Source organism: Manis javanica, chromosome 2 (assembly GCF_040802235.1).
Source record: "Manis javanica isolate MJ-LG chromosome 2, MJ_LKY, whole genome shotgun sequence".
Lineage (NCBI taxonomy): Eukaryota > Metazoa > Chordata > Mammalia > Pholidota > Manidae > Manis > Manis javanica.
In genome coordinates, this window is record NC_133157.1 from 34,435,735 (window position 1) to 34,457,074 (window position 21,340).

Sequence of the window (21,340 nt, forward strand, 5' to 3'; positions counted from 1 at the left end):
TGAGAGACACTTGTGTAAAGTCAGATATGAACCGACAGCTTTAAGGAACTAAGGTTGACTTTATAGAGTCAACAAAGCCCCTTGGAAGAACTGACCTGCTACCTTGCTTACAGAGTTCCCAGCAGCCTTACAAGGTGAGTAAGGAAGGTCACTTCCTGGCAAGTGCAGGAACCTCAGGAAGAGGAATTCACTCAAATATACAGGTACTGCAGGCACAACCTAATGGCAAGTCTGGCTTAGCTGTCTGGCCTCAAGAAGCCTTTAAAAGTCCAATCTGAAATTCCTTACAAAAAGTTCCAGCAAAGCACATTTAAAAGATCCCATGTAATCAGTTGCCCTTCTTGCTGCACTTATGCAAATAATCAAGCCAACTGTTAATTATTTTCTTAATCTGGATACTTCTAATAAAAATGAGGGTGATTTTAGAAAAAAGTATTGTTTCAATAATGCAGTCTTATGTATACTAAATCCTAATACTAGTCATTGAGATGTAAACTCAATCCAGAATTCTAGTTTCCCCATGATACCTGGCTATGATTCTCAATTAGACTCTTAATATTTCTAGTTCTCATATTCAGCCATGCATTCTTAATCTCATCAAGTTTGTCCTTCCAGAATGGAAAATCCAACTCCAGATGTTGCTACTTAACCTAATAACAATTTATTCTATCTTGCCTAGAAGCCACAAAACTGCAAATAGTAATAGAAATGAAACCCAGAATAGAAGCGCCAACCTTCCAAGGCCCTCTCAACTGACCAGTGATGGAGACCTAGCTGCACCCTTTACTGCGCCCCCTTTCAGCATGAAGCAGCCAGAGCGGTCATCGCCCCTTTTCCCTAGCAGCAGCTAGAGTCTCTATCTGTAGAGGGGAGAATGAGACAGGGATCATAGGCTTAGACAGAAAAAGGTGAGAGCCTCTGGAGAAAGCAAGGTGGGATATTTGCAGTCAGAGCAATGTAACTACATGCTAGGAAACCGCCCCCCCCCCACTAAAACTGTTGAACATTCTTCAGTGAGATCAGTTAATGTTCCCCAGATAAAGAAGAGTAGCACATGTTTTATTATGCTAATCATTTGTAATCGTGTATAAGACTCACTTTAGCATACTAAAAGGCCCAGGCCTATGTGCTGTCTCTCCTCCTTCAGATCTGAGGAGGTAATTTTGCAAACTGAGCAACTAACTTAGCATGCAGACCCAGCTGTAGATGGCATAGTAAAAGGCAGGATTCTTTAGCAAATAGACAATACCTCAGCCCACCTTGGGAGCTGAGCAGGCAGCCTTTTGATATGCTCCCAGACCAAGACGCCGGTATCCCAGAGAAAAATCAAGGCAGGAAATTCCTTATGTTAATTTTTAATATTAATTTTTAATTTAAAAGTTAATTTTTAATATTCAGAGAACACTTAACAAGTCCTTCCCCAAGCCTTTAAAGATAGTCCCCACCTTTTTGGACAGGCTCTAACACAAGACCTCAAATCCCTTATTCTCTCGAGCTCCACCCTCCTTCAATATGTAGATGATCTCCTCCCGTGCAGTCCCTCCCTACAAACGGCTCAACAGGATACTATTCTCCTTTTAAACTTTCTCTCAGAACACAGCTATCGAGTTTCACTCTCCAAATTTCAGCTGTCTGCCACTTAGGTCACATACCTGGGAGTTCAGCTCTCCCCTCACTACAAGGCCATTAACATAGACAGGAAAAAACTTCTCCAAACCATGCCCATTCCAAACACCAAGTAACACCATCCCTAACTCCCAAATGGCAAGGACCATACACAGTAATCCTTTCCATGCCAACTGCAGTTAAACTCCAGGGTCTTCCCCATTGGATACACAACTCCCACCTTAAACTATTTGTCTCAGCTTACTCCTCTCCCACCAAATCTCCCACAGGTTCCTACTCCACCCTTACGGGACCTCTTACTCTCCACATTTCGCGCTGCTCATCTCCACTTCCACTCATCACTGAAGAAGTTTCTTCCAGCACAAGAGTCCTAAGACCTCCCTTACAACCGCCATGCCTCATGCCTCAAGATTGTTAACCCTGGTCTCAACACTTACTCTCTCACCAGACCTATCTTCCCAACAACAGCCCTTTCTTCTCTTTCAGACTGTCCAAACGATTGCACCATCAAGGATTCCCTTTGCCCTACAGGTTGCTTTGCTGCCTACACATATGTCCCCAAAAATGCTATTAATTCAGCCACCCTATGTAAACATAGCAATCAGCCCAAATGCAAAAAATTTCTAACCAAACATTTAACCAGCTTATATTACAGGATTACCAACCCCTCTCCAAAGACAATGATCCTTATTGAACCTGGAAAATGCTATCGCCACTGCAGACCAAGGGCTCATCTGAGGACCGCCACCCATCAATACAAAAATGAACTTTATCGCCCCTAATAAGCAAGAAGCAGTTACTGAAGACTAACCTTCACCCCTTTCCAAATGCTCTACCACTTATAAAACAGAAAAGGGAGAAATGTAAGAATATAGTAATTTATCCTTCATTTGCCCCATGGTCCCAAGCACATAAGCCAGTGAGAATTACACCTGGGACTTGCCTGGGGCTTACTGCACCTTATCTCTAAACATCCCGACCCTCCCCCAAACCCTCCCCCAAAGCAACAGGCCGAGCGGATCTGCCACAGTAAAAGGCACCACGCTGCTGCCCTCTCTCTCTGTCGCTCTCTGTCTCTGTCTCTGTGCTGCCCTCTCTTCGTCTCTGTCTCTCTGTCCCCCTGCGCGCTCTCTCTCGCTCTCTGTCTCCCTCTCCCCCTCTCTGCCTCTCTCTCTCTCTCTCTCTCTGCTGCTCTCTCTTTCTCTGTCTCCCTGCTCTCCCTGCTCTCTCTCTCTCTCCTCTCTCTCTCTCTCTCTCTCTCTTTCTTTCTCTCTCTCTCCCCTCCCCCATCTGGGGCAGCCACTCTCTCCTTCAGATAATAAAGTCTCTTGCATGGGCCGGTGTCTTCTGAGTCATTCTGGGTCGCGGCGAGATACCCTTTCAATAAGTGACCACACATACATATCCTGTTTGTTTCCTCAGTGTTTATCTATATAGCGATAGCAAAGAGCGAGAAAGGAAAGGACCTGACCTTTGCTTCTCTGCTGGTAGAAACTGCCTTCTCTCAGAACTAGCAAGTCAGGAAACAAACTTCAAAGATTACTGGCCCAGGTTGCCATGGCAAGGCTAAAAGATTGGTGATTATCCATTTTATGTTATTCTTATGTTTCCATTCTTTCAGTGCTAATCTTATTGTGACTGTTTCCTGTTATTGATTATGCTTCTGGTAATTAGAATATTTTCCACACAAAGTAGAAGGGAAAAATGGATGTAAATTGTCTGACAATCGAGAATGTGCTATATGTCTGTTATTACTGTTTTGTAATGAGCAGTCATCTTTCAGAAAAAAAGAGCTGAGTGGTTTAGTTCTTTCCAAACTGAACTGAGATCTTTTCTTTTGGATTATCAGTTTAATGTCAGCTTTCCCATTGAGATGATTTGGTTTCCCCAGATACTTTATAATGCACTTTCCCAGTATTTTACTTACTACCCACTCTTCACATTTTTGACATCTTTATAAAAACAAAATACACTACTACCACTTAGGAGTGATAAAAGCCTAATTTCAGTGGAAGACTCATCAACAGAACTTTATTACACAATTATGAATATACATGCAGGGGCTCTCCTTAAGTGTTGTGAGCTGACACTGTCCTATGGGAAGCTTTACAATAAATGGATTGTTCTGTCGTTTTGAAACAGGTGATATTTTTTAGGAAATAAGTCATTTTTATTTTAGGAAATAAACATATACAAGTCCTGGTAGATAAGAAAACATAGAATTGCAAAGATCTAGATTATATTTGCTGTCTAGAAAACTCCACTCACTAAGGCCAAGGCATCAACAATTGCTTTGAACATTTAAGAACCAGAACTGAGCATTACTATTTTTCAAATTCAGTTTCTCCCTTTTGTTGCTAGTCTGTTATCCAAGCAGCAACTATATAGACTTCACAGAATAATATAAATTATTAGAGTAATTTCATTCCACCTATTCCAATAGAATTCCATTCTATTGACCAGCTGCTTTTATTTTGCAAAGTAAATAATTCTTAGTTACATGAGTCTGGTTTACCTTGCATTTTCAACTCAATAACCTCAAATGTGTTTAAAAATGTGCTTTATTTTACAACTACTGCAATTTAGACTAGGACTGATCTCTTGTAAAATTTATTTTTTGAATAGGAACTGTTCTTTGCACTTATATAATAACAATGTGTAAAGCAGGCAGAATTTTCTGTTCTCATGGAGCCATTTCTAGTCTTGGGGGACATGGAATAAACTATGGTGAATAATTTGCACATATATCAATTTGCCTGAGTGAACTCTTAGAACTGGACTATCTGTCTTAATGAGCATGTGTTTTTTTCATTTACCAAATTGCTCTTTAAAGATGTACTAGTTTACATATCTACTACTGTCAATGTTTGAATGCTTGTTTTTCATACCTTTTTACACAGTGGTGGCCCATTATGTGTTAACATTTTGGTCTTTACCAATCAGGTAAGAAAGGTATGTCAGAGTAGTATTCATTAAATGTTTCTTTTGAAAAAATCTTACTATTTGTAAATTTTCAGAAACCATTTATATTTTCTGAGACCGATCATGTCCTCCTTGGCATATTTTTTGTTCAGTTTTTTTATTTCTTATTTTTAGGAGTTCTTTATAAGTTACAGCTTTTTAACACCATTCATTCATTCATTCTTGACAGACAGACAGATGGACTCAGGAAATGTGAGAATTTTTATCTTACCAAGTTTTTTCATATTATTGAATGAAATGTTACATGTGAATATGAATGTTATATCTGTACAAGAAATCACAGCAGTAGTTTAACTTCTCATTTATCATTTAGGGAAGATATTAGAGATTTAGGCCAAAGACTCGAATTTGTAAGAACTCAAGTATAAAATAAGAGTATTATGTTACTATGTTGGTTACTGTAAACAGTTAGATGATCACCCCTGCTTAGTGTATGTGTACCTGGCATTTTCTACCTAAAGGCTGAAATAGTATTTGTCAAATTTTACCTTTAGCTTTTGTACTGTGGGAGGTAATGAATGGAGAAGAAAGGTCAATACTTAGATAAGCTGAGGGGGAGAACACCTAGGTGTCATCAGTTAGATTATTTATTTTCAACACAAGGAGTGAATCATATTCAGGCCATACTTTTGGTTGGATTCAGAACTTCTGCATTCTCCTTATCTCCCCTTACAATGAATAAGGAGATGCTCTGAAAATTGCATTAGAATCTAAAAACCTGCCCCCCATCTAAAGACCTCATATTTCTAGTCAAATAAAGAAAAACGAAAAGTAAAGTCTACTTAGTACTAGGATCTTGTTAAGACTTAAGAAAGTTGATCAAATAGGCCACTTCCTTCTTGCTTCTACCGTAGTCCCCAAACATATTGCCTTGTCTTCACTTTCTTGTCTCCTCTCTTCCTTTATCTCCTTTATTAGCTACTCCCCTGCCCCTTCCTATACTTTTCATTATTCAAAACATTTTCGTTCATGGCCATCTGCTTTACTTTGGCTTCTCTTTAGGAGATCTTACCTGTTTCTGAAATTTCTGTGGCCATGATTTTGATACATAAAATGTGATGCAATTATGTTGGGGGGACTGAATGAGAGGGGAAGTGGAATAAGAGGGGTGGAAAAGTTTAGTCCTCTAAGAGTAGCATGGCAGAAATTCAATAAATAATTCATATAATCTATAACCAATAAATAGGCATATCAGCATACTGGAAAACATGAGGTTAATACTGGAGGGGATGCCTAGAAGATTTGAGGATATTTGCCTCGGGAAGGGAGCCTGGGAGCAGAGCTCGTTTTTCATCACATATCATTTCATTAGCTTTTACTTTCTAAGCTTGTGTACATGTGTTACTATTACATGGTGATGCTTCACGGAAGTAGTGATTGGAAAATGCAACTTTACAGAATTGGTTAAAATATGAGATAAATGAAGGGCAGAGACTTTGTCTTATTTATTTATTCCCATGTCCTTGGTGCCTTGGATTGACTTGACACATAGTTGGGAATTCATAAATATTTATTGAATGAATGAAACAATTGCAGAGATGAAATATCTGGAGTTGAAATGGGATTAGAACCTTCAGGACAGAAGGCAGATGCTCTCTACTGTGCTGTAAAGCTCCATAGAGCCAAGGGGCTTTGCTTTTTGCTCTGACCCTTGGGTATCTGGTACAGAGTAGGTACTCAGTAAATGTTCAAGGCTCTCTTTAGAAATGGACTATTCACAAATGACATCTCTGAATGAGAAGAAAGGGTACTTTCTCAGTTTGTGTCTTGTTCCATCTATCTACTACAGTTAGTATATACTCCTTGCCTCATTTGCTTGACCTTTGTTAGGCATAAAATCAGAGTTACTCAAGTGCAGTCTTTTTAATTTTTTAAAATTGAAGTATAGTTGATTCACAGTATTATATTGGTTTCAAGTATACAGCACAGTGGTTCAAAAGTTATATGCATTAAGTCCCCACCCCAACTAGTATAGTTACTATCTGTCAACATAGAAAGATGTTATAGAACCACTGGCAATATTCTCCATGTTGTACTTCCATCCTTGTGACCAATTTAGAGATTCAGATTTTTGTGCCCCTTTATCCCCCTCACTCTCCCTACCATCCACCCCTCCCCCTTCCCCATGGTAACCACCAATTGCTTCTCAGTGTGTCTGAGTATCCTACTACTTTGTCGATTTTGTTTTGTTTTGTTTTTAGATTCTACATATAAGTGAAATTATATGGTATTTGTCTTTCTCCACCTGACGTATATCACTTAGCATTATACCCTCTAGCTCCATCCATGTTGTTGCAAATGGCAGGATTCCTTTCTCTTTTATGGCTGAATAATATTCCATTGTGTGTATGTACCACATCTTTATCAATTCATCTATTGATGGACATTTTGGTTGCTTCCACATCTTGGCTATTGTAAATAATGCGGCAATAAATATAGGGGTGCATATATCTTTTCGAATCAGGTTTTTGTTTTCTTTGGGTAAATTCCTAGAAGTGCAGTTTGGTATGGTATTTCTATTTTAACTGTTTTGAGGACCCTCCATACTTCTTTCCTTAGTAGCTGTACCAGTTGACATCCCACCAACAGTGTAGGAGTTTACTCATCCTTGCCAACACATGTTATTTCTTGTCTTTTGGGTAGTGGCCATTCTAACTGGTGTGAGGTGATACCTTTTTGTGGTTTTGATTTGATTTGCATTTCCCTGATGATTGGCAATGTGGGGCAACTTCTCATATGCCTGTTAGCCATCTGTATTTCTTCTTTGGATGTCTGTTTCAGTTGCAGTCTTTATGTATTTAGTAAACCTTTTAAGTAGGGCCTTCTATGAACCAAACTTGGTATTAGGCTCTGTAATCATGATAAAGATAAATAAGGCTCAGTCTCTGACTCCAAAGAAAATGTAGTTTAGTAGAGGAAATTTAACTTATCTGTATATAACTGTCACATACAAGACATAATATGAGACCTAAGGAGCTGTGTGGAAGAAAAGAAGGCAAAATTACATCTCACTGTGGGTGGGAGGGTAAAGGGACTGATTGAAGTGTGGACCAGAAAAGGGAGGGGATGATTAGGAAGGTTTCCTTTGTTTCTATATTTACTTAGTGTCTATCATGAGCTAGGAAATATGCTCCATGCCAGAATATAAAAAAATAAATTAAGGAGCTTTTGGTCTGGTTGGAGAGACAGACATGCAACCAAAAAGTTACAGTATGATGGTGCTATGGAAGAGTTCTAGCAAAAAAGTAAGAAGTTGGACAGTTTCTCACAGGCAAATCAGTCCTGGTTTGAATAGAAGTGCTAATTATAATACGATTTCTTGAAGTGCTATGTGTCAGTCACTGTGTGATGAGCATTTTCATACATTTAATCTTAATAATAATTCTCTAAACAACTCTAGGTAAATAGATATTATTATTCCCACTTTACAGATGAGGAAGGCATATGATTTGTTAAATGACTTGCCTAAGATCATATATTCAGTAAATTACTGAACTGTGTCTAGATCTGACTTTAAAGTTAATTCAACTCAAAAAACAACCAGAGGAATCCTTATATACTGCTGGTAGAATTGTAAAATAAAGCAGCCACTTTGGAACACTTGGGCAGTGCCTTAAAAGGCTGAATATAGGTATCATGTGATACAGCAATTCCATTCAAGAAAAATGAAAACAAACATCCACACAAAAACTTATATACAAATGTCATACAGCATTATTCATAATAGAGCTAAAGTGGAAACAACCCGAATGTCCATCAGCAGACAACTGGATAGACAATCTATGGTTATCCATATTCTGGAATACTATTTAGTTATAAAAGGGAATAAGTTGATATATGCTATAACATAGATAAACCTTGTAAACAAGATGCTAGGTGGAAGAAGTTAGTTACAAAGACTACATATTTTATGATTCCACTTACATGAAATGTTCAGAATAGGTCTATGCACAAATTAGGTTAATGGTTGTCAGGGGCGTGTTGGAGGGGAAAATGAGGTAATGCCCTTGGAGTTTCTTTTCAGGGTGATGAAAATGTTCTAAAATTTATTGCGACGGTAGTTGCACAACTTTGTGACTATACTAAAAAAATTTAAACTTTTAAGTGGATGAATTATATGGTATGTGAATTGTATCTCAATGAAGTTAAAAAAAAACAATCCAAGACTCTGAAATTTAATTTTCTGCTCTACTTAACCCAAACTATCAATAAGATCTTATTATAACAGTGAATAATGTTGTTTTGTTTTGTTTTTAGATTCAGAGTAAAATTGGCTTTTTCCCCACATGTTATTTATCAACATTTACCTAATATTAATAATGTCTGAACTGGATTATCTGGCAGAACTAGTAGTATGTCTTGTAAATTTTAAGTAATTCTAAAAACAGTGGTCTGTTTTGTTGTAACTTCATTTGAAGGAAGCTTAAAATATTGAGAATAGATGAGTAAATGAAGTTGGGTTTTACCAATTAGATGATACTTGAATCTTTGGAGCAGAAATAACAGAAATAGTTAGTTGGTTGTTAAGACTAAGACTTGGAACCCCCTTAGCACATTTCTCTGTAGTCATGCCATTGATCTAGTATCCCAGTAGCAATTGTGGAGGCAAGTGAGTGATTAAAACCCAGAGTGATCATGTTCCAGACTTTAGTAACATCTGGGCCAAGAATTGGTTAAGGCTCAATATGTCTTCCGGTCCTGCTATAACATCAGGCTTTTTTTTTTTTTTAATTCTTTCTGTCACAGTGAAAGGAAATGAAGCCAGAAAGAAGATTAAATGGGAGCAGAGCCAAAAAATTAAACTTTAGTGCTGAATGTCTCTTTTAGGTAGTGATTGCAGTGACAGTTACTTATAAAGTACAGGCAAGGTTCCTTGAGGCTAGATTTTTTATTTTTTAATCTACCTGTCATTCTTAGTGTAGAAGGAACGAAAATGTAGCTGGTTAATTTTCTTTTTATATATTATTGATTGATTCAAATACTTTTTAGCATCTATATCAATTACTTGAGTTGGAGTGGTGGTAGGCTAATTAAATTTTCAAAAAGACTGACTTGGAAGGGCTGTTAATACCTTCAAAAACAGAACCAGATTTCAGAACAATCAAATATGTATATTATACCCACTATGTGCCAAAGGCTGTACCAGTGTCCTAAAGGAACTAAAAGCAGTATAAAAACTTTGTATCTTTTATCTAAATCTTATAGCCTCCTCTGGGGAAACATAATCCATGTGCCAACAATGTATGATTGAATTCTACTTTGCTTTGCCTGTCTTGTGTTATGAAGGAGATCCAGTCTGAGACATGATTTCTGACTTGGCCCACATGTGACCCTAGGTAACCACTTGACCTCCAAGCCTTAATCATCAGCTTATATTTACTTGGTGTATAAGAAGCCCTGGTTAAACATCATACTGAACAGTGAAAAGCTGAAAGCTTTTCCTCTAATATCAGGAACAAGACAAGGATGCCCACTCTCCCACGTTTATTCAACATAGTTCTGGAGGTCCTAGCCATGGCAATCAGATAACACAAAGAAATAAAAGGCATCCAAATTGATAAGGAAGAAGCCAAGCTGTTACTGTTTGCAGATGACATGATATTGTACATAAAAAACCCTAAAGACTCCACTCCAAAACTACTAGAACTAATATCTGAATTCAGCAAAGTTGCAGGATACAAAATTAATACACAGAAATCTGTTGCATTCCTATACACTAATGATGAACTAGCAGAAAGAGAAATCAGGAAAACAATGCCATTCACAATTCCATCAAAAATAATAAAATACCTAAGAATAAACCTAATGAAGGAAGTGAAAGATCTATACCCTGAAAACTACAAGACACTCTTAAGAGAAATTAAAGAGGACACTAATAAACAGAAATTCATCCCATGCTCTTGGGTATGAAGAATTAATATTGTCAAAATGGCCAATCTACAGATTCAGTGCACTCCCTATCAAAATACTGACAGCATTCTTCAATGGACTGGAACAAATAGTTCTAAAATTCATATGGAACCACAAAAGAACCTGAATAGCCAAGCAGTCCTGTGAAGGAAGAATAAAGCAGGGGGATCTCACTTCCCAACTTCAAGCTCTACTCCAAAGCCACAGTAATCAAGACAATTTGGTACTGGCACAAGAACAGACCCACAGACCAGTGGAACAGAATAGAGAGTCCAGATATTAACCCAAACATATGGTCAATTAATATACGATAAAGGAGCCATGGATATACAGTGGAAAAATGACAGCCTCTTCAACAGCTGGTGTTGACAAAACTGGACAGCTACATGCAACAGAATGAAACTGGATTACTCTCTAACTCCATACACAAAAGTAAACTCAAAATGGATCAAAGACCTGAATGTAAGTCATAAAACCATAAAACTCTTAGAAGAAAACATAGGCAAAAATCTCTTGAATATAAACATGAGCAACTTTTTCATGAACGTATCTCTCCGGGCAAGAGAAACAAAAGCAAAAATGAACAAGTGGGACTATATCAAACTAAAAAGCTTCTGTACAGCAAACACTATCAATAGAACAAAAAAGCATCCTACAGCATGGGAGAATATGTTCATAAATGACAAAACCTGATAAGGGGTTGGCATCCAAAATATATAAAGAACTCACATGCCTCAATAAACAAAAAGCAGATAATCCAATTAAAAAATGGGCAGAGGACTTGAACAGACAATTCTCCAAAGAAGAAATTCAAATGGCCAACAGGCATATGAAAAGATGCTTCACATTGCTAATCATCAGAGAAATGCAAATTAAAACCACAATGAGATACCACCTCACACCAGTTAGGATGGCCACCATCCAAAAGACAAACAATAACAAATGTTGGCGAGGATGTGGAGAAAGGGGAACCCTTCTGCACTGCTGGTGGGAATGTAAAATAGTTCAACCATTGTGGAATGCAGTATGGAGGTTCCTCAAAAAACTAAAAGTAGAAATACTGTTTGACCCAGGAATTCCAATTCTAGGAATTTACCCTAAGAATGCAGGATCCCAGTTTGAAAAAGACAATATGCACCCCCATGTTTATCGCAGCACCATTTACAATAGCCAAGAAATGGAAGCAACCTAAGTGTCCATCAGTAGATGAATGGATAAAGAAGAGGTGGTACATATACACAATGGAATATTATTCAGCCATAAGAAGAAAACAGATCCTCCCATTTGCAACAACGTGGATGGAGCTAGAGGGTATTATACTCAGTGAAATAAGCCAGGCAGAGAAAGACAAGTGCCAAATGATTTCCCTCATTTGTGGAGTCTAACAATGAAGCAAAACTGAAGGAACAAAACAGCAGCAGACTCACAGACTCCAAGAAGGGACTAGCAGTTACCAAAGGGGAGGGATGTGGGAGGGCAGGTGAGGAGGGAGGGAGAAGGGGATTGAGGGGTATTATGTTTAGTACACATGGTGTGAGGGGTCACGGGGAAGACAGTGTAGCACAGAGAAGGCAAATAATGAATCTGTGGCATCTTACTACACTGATGGACAGTGACAGCAATGGGGTATGGGTGGGGACTTGATAATATGGGTAAATGTAGTAACCACATTGTTTTTTCATGGGAAACCTTCATAAGAGTATATATCAATAATACCTTAATAAAAAAAGTCTATAGAAAGAAAAAAAGAACAAAAAACAAAGCAAACACTGAGGGAACAAAACAGCAGCAGACTCACAGAACCCAAGAGTGGACTAACAGTTACTGAAGGGAAACGGACTGGGGTGGATGGGTGGGAAGAGAGGGATAGGGGAATAAGGGACGTTATGATTAGCACACATAACGTAGGTGGTGGGGTCACAGAGAAGGCAGTATAGCACTAAGAAGACAAGTAGTGACTCTCTAGCATCTTACTACGCTGATGGACAATGACTGAAATGGGGTATGTGGTGGGGACTTGATAATGGGGGGAATCTAGTAACCACAGTGTTGCTCATGTGATTGTATATTAATGGTCCCCCCCACAAATTGTAAACTCCCTCCCCCCACCCCGCCAAAAAAAGAAGCCCTGGTTAGATCATTGAGGTGTGAGGTTCTGTCCTTATTAGCCCTCGTGCTGTCCTCAAACCAGCTCAGGTCAATGATTCTATTTCTCTACTCCCTATTCTCTCTATATGTTTGGGAGAGGATGGAGTAGAGAAGAGAGAGATACCACTTTTGAGGGGTTTCCTAGCCAAGCCAGAAAGGTGCTCATGGATTGGTCTTAACTGCCTTTTCCAAAAAAGTACTTATGTCAGAAGCCATTAGGGATTTGGACTGGAACTTAATGACAAAATGAATGGAGTCAAAATATCCCCACCTACACTTAGGCTAACAGTTGCATCTTAGCAAAGTGGAGCATTGTAACAGTTGATGTCCAGATCATTTTGTGGAAAGGGTCTCAAAGGAGAGGGAAGGTTATGGGTGGTTCACTCAGGAATCCTGCTCGTGGACATGGGGGTGCTCTTAGAGTCCTCCTTTTTTTCTTGATGCTTTGTCCTTCCTATCTGGTCCAGTATTCCTAGGGATACTGGGAATTAGCCTTGGAGCTAGGCCCTTTTTTTCACAGACACCATGAAATATCAAAAAACAAAGATGAGCAAAGATATGAAAAAAAATTTCCTACTTTCACTTGGGGATTACCATTATTAGTATCTTAGTATATATTCTTTTGAACAGTTCCTATGCATATTTTTGTACACATATATGTTTTTTTAACTGTCATGAAATCTCACTATTCATATTCTTCTATACCTTGCTTTTTTAAGTTAACATTTCATTTCAGTAAATTTCCATCTCATCAAACTTTACCATATTGAAAGTTCTCCAATTCTCTTTTCAACTCATTTATTTAAACTGATAAACAATCTGGTATGCATAGTACATCTCATTACTTTCCTTAAGTCTCTTTTAATCTATCACAGTCCTATCTTTTCTTTTTCCTTTTAAAATAACTGACATACTGAGAACCTGAGCCAGTTGTTCTGCAGAACATCTTTTGGATAAGTTGATTGCTTCCTCGTGATGTCATTTATTCATCTATCTCCTGTATTTCCTGTAAACTGGAAATCATATTCAATAGTTTGGATCTAAGTGAAGTATTTTTGCCTGAATGCCCAACAGAAGTTATGTCTGAATTTCATAGTGTATTAGTATCATATCAGAAGTCATACCTAGTTGGTTCACTGATAATGATGCTAAGATTGACCAGTGGATTAAGATGATGGTCATTGATCTCTTTATTGTATAGTTAGGTTTTGCTTGCAACTATAAGTCACTTGTATAGTGTTAGTTTGGCACTTTACAAATCCCCATCAGCCATTCACCTAATGATTTTAACCTAACTGATAACTCTTACCTGAGTCAACAAGTTGTTATGGGGTTTGCAAAATGATGTTTTCAAATTCTGAAATTCCTTCTGCATGTATTAGCTGGCATTCTTCTTTAATGTAGAACAGGGTAGAACTAGGGCTATTTGATTATTTTAAAAGGTAGGATAAATGAATGATTTTTACAGAGAAGACAAGTAGTGACTCTCTAGCATCTTACTACGCTGATGGACAATGACTGTAATGGGGTATGTGGTGGGTAGTTTTAATTACTACTTTTTGAAATAAGCTCTGTTAATAGATTTCAATTGATAGTTGAAGCTTTACTTATTTTTCCTTTTTTTTTTTTTTTGGATGTAGTCTGGCTGTTGTCCTGTGTCTTCTGGTCTCTCTTTCCTTTTTTTAAGTACAGTAGGGACTCATTGATTTTCATTGATATAATGTGTTTTGATCAGCTGCAATCTTCTTTGTTGTTGTTTTTGATGCTCAAACTGGTAAAACTTTGGCCAATGGGAGCTGCTTCTTTTGGTCTTATAAAATAGGTCTCAAAAAATATATGGTGCTTGGGTGGGTGCTGTTGTGTTCCCCATTGTCCAGTTTTGTACTTCAAAACCTTCAGTTTTTAGAAATACCATTTGACCCAGTAATTCCACTCCTAGGAATTTACCCAAAGAAAACAAAATCCCTGATTTGAAAAGACATATGCACCCTTATGTTTATCACTGCACTATTTTCAGTAGCCAAGATACAGAAGCAACGTTAAGTCCACCAGTAGATGAATATAGAAGACATGGAACATATACACAATGGAAAACTATTTAGCCATAAAAAGAAAAGAAATCCTCCCATTTGCAACAACATGGATGGATCTTGAGGGTATTATGCTCAGTGGAATAAGCCAGGCGGGAGAAAGACAAATACCATATTATCTCACTTATTTGTGGAATATAAAAACAAAGCAAAACAACCTCTATAGCTTTTCTTCTTCCTTCCTAATTACAACCCTTAAATAGAATTCGTGCCTCATATCGAATTTACCGAGTATCATAATTCCTCCAAGTGGTAAAGATACCTCAAGACAAATGCTGGGCATAGAAGCCACAGGGCATAAATCTGCAAAGAAGTAAAAAGCTAACCTTTTCAAACAATATGGCTTCTCTCTCACTTACCAACTTTACATCTCCCTGTATGGCCCCGGAAGATGACTGGTTAGCCAGAGACGGGTAACATTCCTCAAGGGATGAACAACCTAAGACAGACACAGTCGCAGAGGGGCCATCAGGTGAGAAATTGGGGATCAACAGTGGTGAGGCTTAGAACCTCACCCTCCCCTGTTTTGAGAGAAATCTTCGGTATCATTGGATGTTTTAATGCCCTTGTCTATCTTGGATTAACACATAGTCTACAGGCACACACCTGATCATCTACAATTGCTCTCTTACAACACTAAACTATGTTTTCTACCTTTATCTTGCATCTACCTACTACTTCAGCATTTTATTAAAAATAATAATAATAATAATAATAATAATAAAGGGAGAGATGTGGGATCCACATATAAATCAAGTATAAAAATCAAACGAATATTCATATTTGACCTGATTGTTTATAGTTCATAATGCGTGATCAAAACCAAAAGTTTCTGTGATGAATGCCCTTGTACTGTTCACCATGTAAGAATTTATTCACGATGTAAGAATTCGTTCACCATGTAAGAACTTGTTCGTTATGCTTCAGAAGATTGGAGACTGACGAGAATTAGGCTTGAGATGGATTAATAATTGTGCATTGAGCATTGACCCCCCTATACAGAATTTTATTGTTGTTAACAACCATTTGATCAATAAATATGAGAGATGCCCTCTAAAAAAAAAAAAAACGGAAGTTTGTGATGACTGCCCTTGTAATGTTCACTATGTAAGAACTTATTCACTATGTAAGAATTTGTTCACCATGTAAGAACTTGTTCGTTATGCTTCAGAAGATTGAAGACTGACAAGAATTAGGCTTGAGATGGATTTATGATTGTGCATTGAGCATTGACTCCCTTATACAGAATTTTATTGTTGTTAACAACCATTTGATCAATAAATATGAGAGATGCCCTCTCAAAAAAAAAAAAGCAAAACAGAAGAAACAAAATAGCAATAGACTTGTAGACACTGACAAGTGACTGGTGGTTACCATAGGGGAGGGGTTGGAGTGGCTGGAGTTGGGGAGGGGATAAAGAGGCACAGTAATTTGCAATCACAGTATAAGTTGGTCATAGGCATGGTAGTAGAGCATGGAGAACATAGTGACTCTGTAACATCATATACTCCATTGATAGATAGTGACCACACTAGAGGGGGTGAGGATTTAATAATATGGGTAACAATTGAACTACTGTGTTGTATATTGGAAACCAACATAAGATGGTATATATAATACTTTAATAAAAAATAATTAAATTTTCTTTTAAAACTGGTTTCATTTTTTACATTCACATAGATCTTTGAGTCACCATTTTCTGTATGGTGTGATGTAGGAACCAAAACCTTTTTTCAAATGGCTAGTCAATTGTTCCAATCATTTACGGAATAATGATTTGTTTTCCTATTGGTTAGAAATGCCACCATTATTACAAAGCAGTTATTAGGAGATATTCAAATTAACAAATGAAATGATTGGGCGTATTGAAAATGTGTACTTTTAAAGTAATAATCTATAATCTTACATGATTATGTATTAGATAGTGTTATATTATATGCTGAGAATTTATAGCATCAATTATTTTCTCAAAGTACGTATATTCTGAAAAAGAGTATACTTTTTTGTAAATAGAAGTTTGCCTTGTTGAAGACTGTTGTGCTTACTGAGGTGGCCTCACTTTGAAAGCTGACCACTCAATATAGTACGAAGTGGTTAATTAGGGATTTGAATAATGGGGTTCTAGTTTCAAGCCTGTCATTTATTTCACTGCTCCTTTGTGCAAGTCAGTCTCTCTGAGTTTTGTTTTGCTCAAACTATACAAAAATAATCCCTGTCCTGCTTGCTTCTGAGTATTGTTGAGGATTAGATGGAATAATGGACCAAAAAATCACTTTTAACTGGTAACAGTTTAAATATGAGGAACTACTGCATCCTAACTTTCCCTCCCTTTCTCTCGTAGGTAGTGTTGGGGCTTCTTTTCAGTGCCAGTCCATCCATCACGACCACATTTGTCATGACGACAGTGACAAGGTGAGGTCTGTGTTGATGTCTACTGTGGAAAAAATGCATGCTGCCCTTATATTGCTGGATTCTCTTGCGTAACTCTGGACATAGGGCCAGGAAGGTATGACTTGGAGGGACCTTGCTGGTTTGTGTGTCAGATTATTAGACTGCTCCAGCAAATTTAAGGATGATTCCCAGGAGATGGGCTATACTCTTTATAAGCCCTCTATTTCCTTACCCTCATCCTTGTCCCTGTGCTTCCTCTTTTCCAGCACAACCTGGATGGATTATCTTAATAAATGAACAAGTGCTCCCAAAGCTGATAATTATCTCAGCAATTGTTTCTGTTTCCAGTTTGACATTTCTTAGACATTCTGATGTAATTTGTTTTGTAGTTGTGTTAGATTATGGCTTCTTCTTATGCTTATCTTTTTTTGGGGAGTGGGGTGGGGGGCAATTTCCAAAGCCCAATTTAAGTGTTAAAGATTGAGAATGGAACCAGTCAGATTGATGCAAAAGAAACCTGTTTTGGGGTCTGTTGTTTTGCTTTTTGTTTGTTTTTTTAAATCAACAAACTCTTGTGGTTTTGTTTCATTATGGTGTTTTACTTCTGTTCTTTTTATCTCTAAAAAAATCTTGCCGTTGGGGGCTTCTTGTACTCATCAGCACTCTTATGGCCCAGCCCTTGGAGTAGATACTAATGTGGTCTTGGGTTTTGGAATATCTGGCTGCTGATGTTGGATGGGTTTAAATTTAGTCTTTTCCATCATCAGTTTCCAGTGGCTTCTTTCCCATTTCCTGTATCTTACAGGCAGGAATGTGTCACTCCCTTGGTAATTTCCCCAGGCAGACCAATCCTCGTGATCTATTTTTCTCTGCTGTTTAATCAAGATCCTTCTCCCGCATCCTGTTGGAGTTTGATCAAGAAGTTGGTTGATCATTGGGATTTTCCAAACAGCTTGCTTTATTCTGTCTGTTGATCTCTGTCTTTGAGACTTTTGCTCAGACAGATTTCAGTCTGTTTACAGAGAGAGTGGTATGCTTTTAGCATTCCAGAGTCTCTTTTATTATTACAGTAATCCAGAGGCATGGATTTAACTTCTTTAATAAGCAAGCCACTGAAAGAGACTTCTAGACTATTTCGTTGGTTCCATAAAATTCAGAATACCGCAGGTTTTAGAAATGAGTTTTTGAAAATAAGAGTGATGGTAGAAAAGGCAAAATCACTTTAGGTCAGTAATATTACAAACAGTTGTGTTTCATAATTGTGAAGGTATTTTTTGGGTTAATTTTTCCCCGCTAAGTATAATATGCCTCTGTCCATTTATTCACTTATGGTGGAGAAGCCAAACTGTGCTCTGCCCCATCTCCAGGTTTAGAGTCTGGTGATGAGATTTCTGTCCACTTCTGCCAGATACTTTCCATCTACTTTAAAAGGGTTTTCCTCCTAATTTTGGAATCTTTGTATGACTGATTTTGTACTTTTAAGAAATGGATTTTTTCCTAAAATACATGAGAAGAGGGGAAGAAAAGACTTTTGTCTCTCGATGAGCGGATCAAAGAACTATCAGAAACTAATGTCCTCTCCCCTACCTACAGTGTGTATACTTAACGATTGTTTCTCAGAGAGAAATGGAGTGAATCAACTAGGGTCTCTTGACTGTGTATTTATAATGTATTCATCTGATTTAGTCAGCAAATAATATTTCTTGACTGGCAACTATGTGTCTAGGCACTTAGGGAATATGTCAGGATACAAAACAAAGATAGCTATTTTTTCATAAGTTCATAGTTAACTGGCAGAAGCATACAATAAAAATAAACAATACATAAATTATATTGTGTGTTATGAGAAGTGCAGTGGATTAAAGAAAATGCAGAGTGTAATAAGTGGGATGAGGACCACTAAGAATTGGATGGTACAGATTGCAGCTTTGTATGGGATCATCAGGCATCATTCTTGGAGAGTAGCAGATAAATATTTAAAAATCAGATCTCTCTGTTTTCAACAGCTTCTTATTTCTTTCTGTAACAAATGGGTATTGGTTTTGCAAAAGCAAAAATAGAAATGAACCTGCTGCCTGATATCACTTGGATGTGTGTATGTGTCTGTATACACACATACAGTGAGCCTTTCTCACTTTGACAATTGAAGGGATTAAAGAGTACAGCTAATCCAATCCACTTTTTAAAATAAACTTGGAAGCTGTGACCCCAGTGGGAGAAATTGCTTATTCAGGATACAGTACTGGGGCTTCACCAGATTTTCCATCCCTGATACAAGTCATATAAAATAATTGCTCAGCAATTCTGAACACATTTTTAAAACACATGTTGATGCTTTGCTGCTTATTCTCACTTAACTGTCAGGAATGGTCCATATCTCAGATTTGAGAACATATGGCAATTTTTCTTAAAAGTTGCTTCAATTTTAACTAATCCATGTGTGACTGGGAGTAAAACCAGGGGTTAGGCAAGGAGAAAAAGGGTCATCCATTTGTTGGGCAACCCTTTACTGCCTAATGATGGCAAGTCCCTGAATTCCATGGTATGGCCTGTTCTTCAACTTGTTTCTCTGCTGTTGTACATCAGCTTGTAGCCTATAGTGCTTGAAGGAGCTGATTCTGGCTCTGAGGTTTATCATTAAATACAGTGAATTGCAAACTCTCATATGATCAGTTTATATTGGGCACAGCAATTCACAAAAACCCACCAGCAAAATTTTTTTTTTGTATCATTATAATACAATCACATGAGCAACATTGTGGTTGCTAGATTCCCCCCATTATCAAGTTCCCACCATATACCCCTTTACAGTCACTGTCCATCAGTGTAATAAGATGGCATAGAATCACTACTTGTCTTCTCTGTGCTATACTGCCTTCCCCGTGCACCTCCCTACATTAAGTGTGCTAATCATAATGCCCCTTTTTCCCCTTATCCCTCCCTTCCCACCCATCCTCCCCAGTCCGTTTCCCTTTGGTAACTGTTAGTCCATTCTTGGGTTCTGTGAGTCTGCTGCTGTTTTGTCCTTCAGTTTTTTCTTTGTTCTTATACTCCGCAGATGAGTGAAATCATTTGGTACTTGTCTTTCTCTGCCTGACTTATTTATATAGCCTCTAGCTCCATCCATGTTGTTGCAAATTGTAGGATTTGTTTTCTTCTTATGGCTGAATAATATTCCATTGTGTATATGTACCACCTCTTCTTTATCCATTCATCTACTGATGGACACTTAGGTTGCTTCCATTTCTTGGCTATTGTAAATAGTGCTATAATAAACATAGGGGTGCATATTGTCTTTTTCAAACTGGGATCCTGCATTCTTAGGGTAAATTCCTAGAATTGGAATTCCTGGGTCAAATGGTATTTCTATTTGGAGTTTTTTGAGGAACCTCCATACTGCTTTCCACAATGGTTGGACTAATTTACGTTCCTACCAGGAGTGTAGGAGGGTTCCCCTTTCTCCACATCCTTGCCAGCATTTGTTGTTTCTAGTCTTTTCTATGTTGGCCATCCTAACTGGTATGAGGTGATAGCTCATTGTAATTTTAATTTGCATTTCCCTGATAATTAGTGATGTGGAGCATCTTTTCATGTGCCTGTTGGCCATTTGAATTTCTTCTTTGTACAACTGTCTCTTCATATCTTCTGCCCATTTTTTAATCGGGTTATTTGCTTTTTGGGTGTTGAGGCATGTAAGTTCTTTATATGTTTTGGATGTTAACCCCTTGTCAGATATGTCATTTACAAATATGTTCTCCCATACTGTAGGGTGCCTTTTTGTTCTGCTTATGCTATCGTTTGCTGTACAGAAGCTTTTCAGCATGATGTAGTCCCATTTGTTAATTTTTGCTTTTGTTTCCCTTGTCTGAGGAGATGCATTCATGAAAAAGTTGCTCAATTTTATATTCAGGAGATTTTTGCCTATGTTGTCTTCTTAGAGTTTTATGGTTTCATGATTTACATTCAGGTCTTTAATCCATTTTGAGTTTACTTTTGTGTATGGGGTTAAACAATAATCCAGTTTCATTCTCTTGCATGTAGCTGTCCAGTTTTGCCAACACCAACTGTTGAAGAGGCTGTTATTTCCCTATTGTATGTCCATGGCTCCTTTATTGTATTGATCATATATGCTTGGGTTTATATCTGGGCTCTCTAGTCTTTTCCATTGTTCTGTGGGTCTATTCTTGTGCCAG

At 37.8% G+C, this 21,340-nt stretch overlaps 1 protein-coding gene across 6 annotated transcripts in view; it reads left to right on the forward strand.

Moving 5' to 3' along the window:
• Window positions 1-21,340, forward strand: part of RNF38 (ring finger protein 38) — a 138,049-nt gene that overhangs the window by 38,126 nt on the left and 78,583 nt on the right. For 5 of the 6 annotated variants that reach the window (XM_036996549.2, XM_036996550.2, XM_036996546.2 and 2 more), the window contains exon 2: window positions 17,098-17,168. The exons of the other annotated variant lie outside the window; for it this stretch is intronic. In XM_036996549.2, the coding sequence (XP_036852444.2) occupies window positions 17,098-17,168 (71 nt within the window). The remainder of the gene's footprint in view (window positions 1-17,097; window positions 17,169-21,340) is intronic. 6 annotated transcript variants of the gene reach the window in all.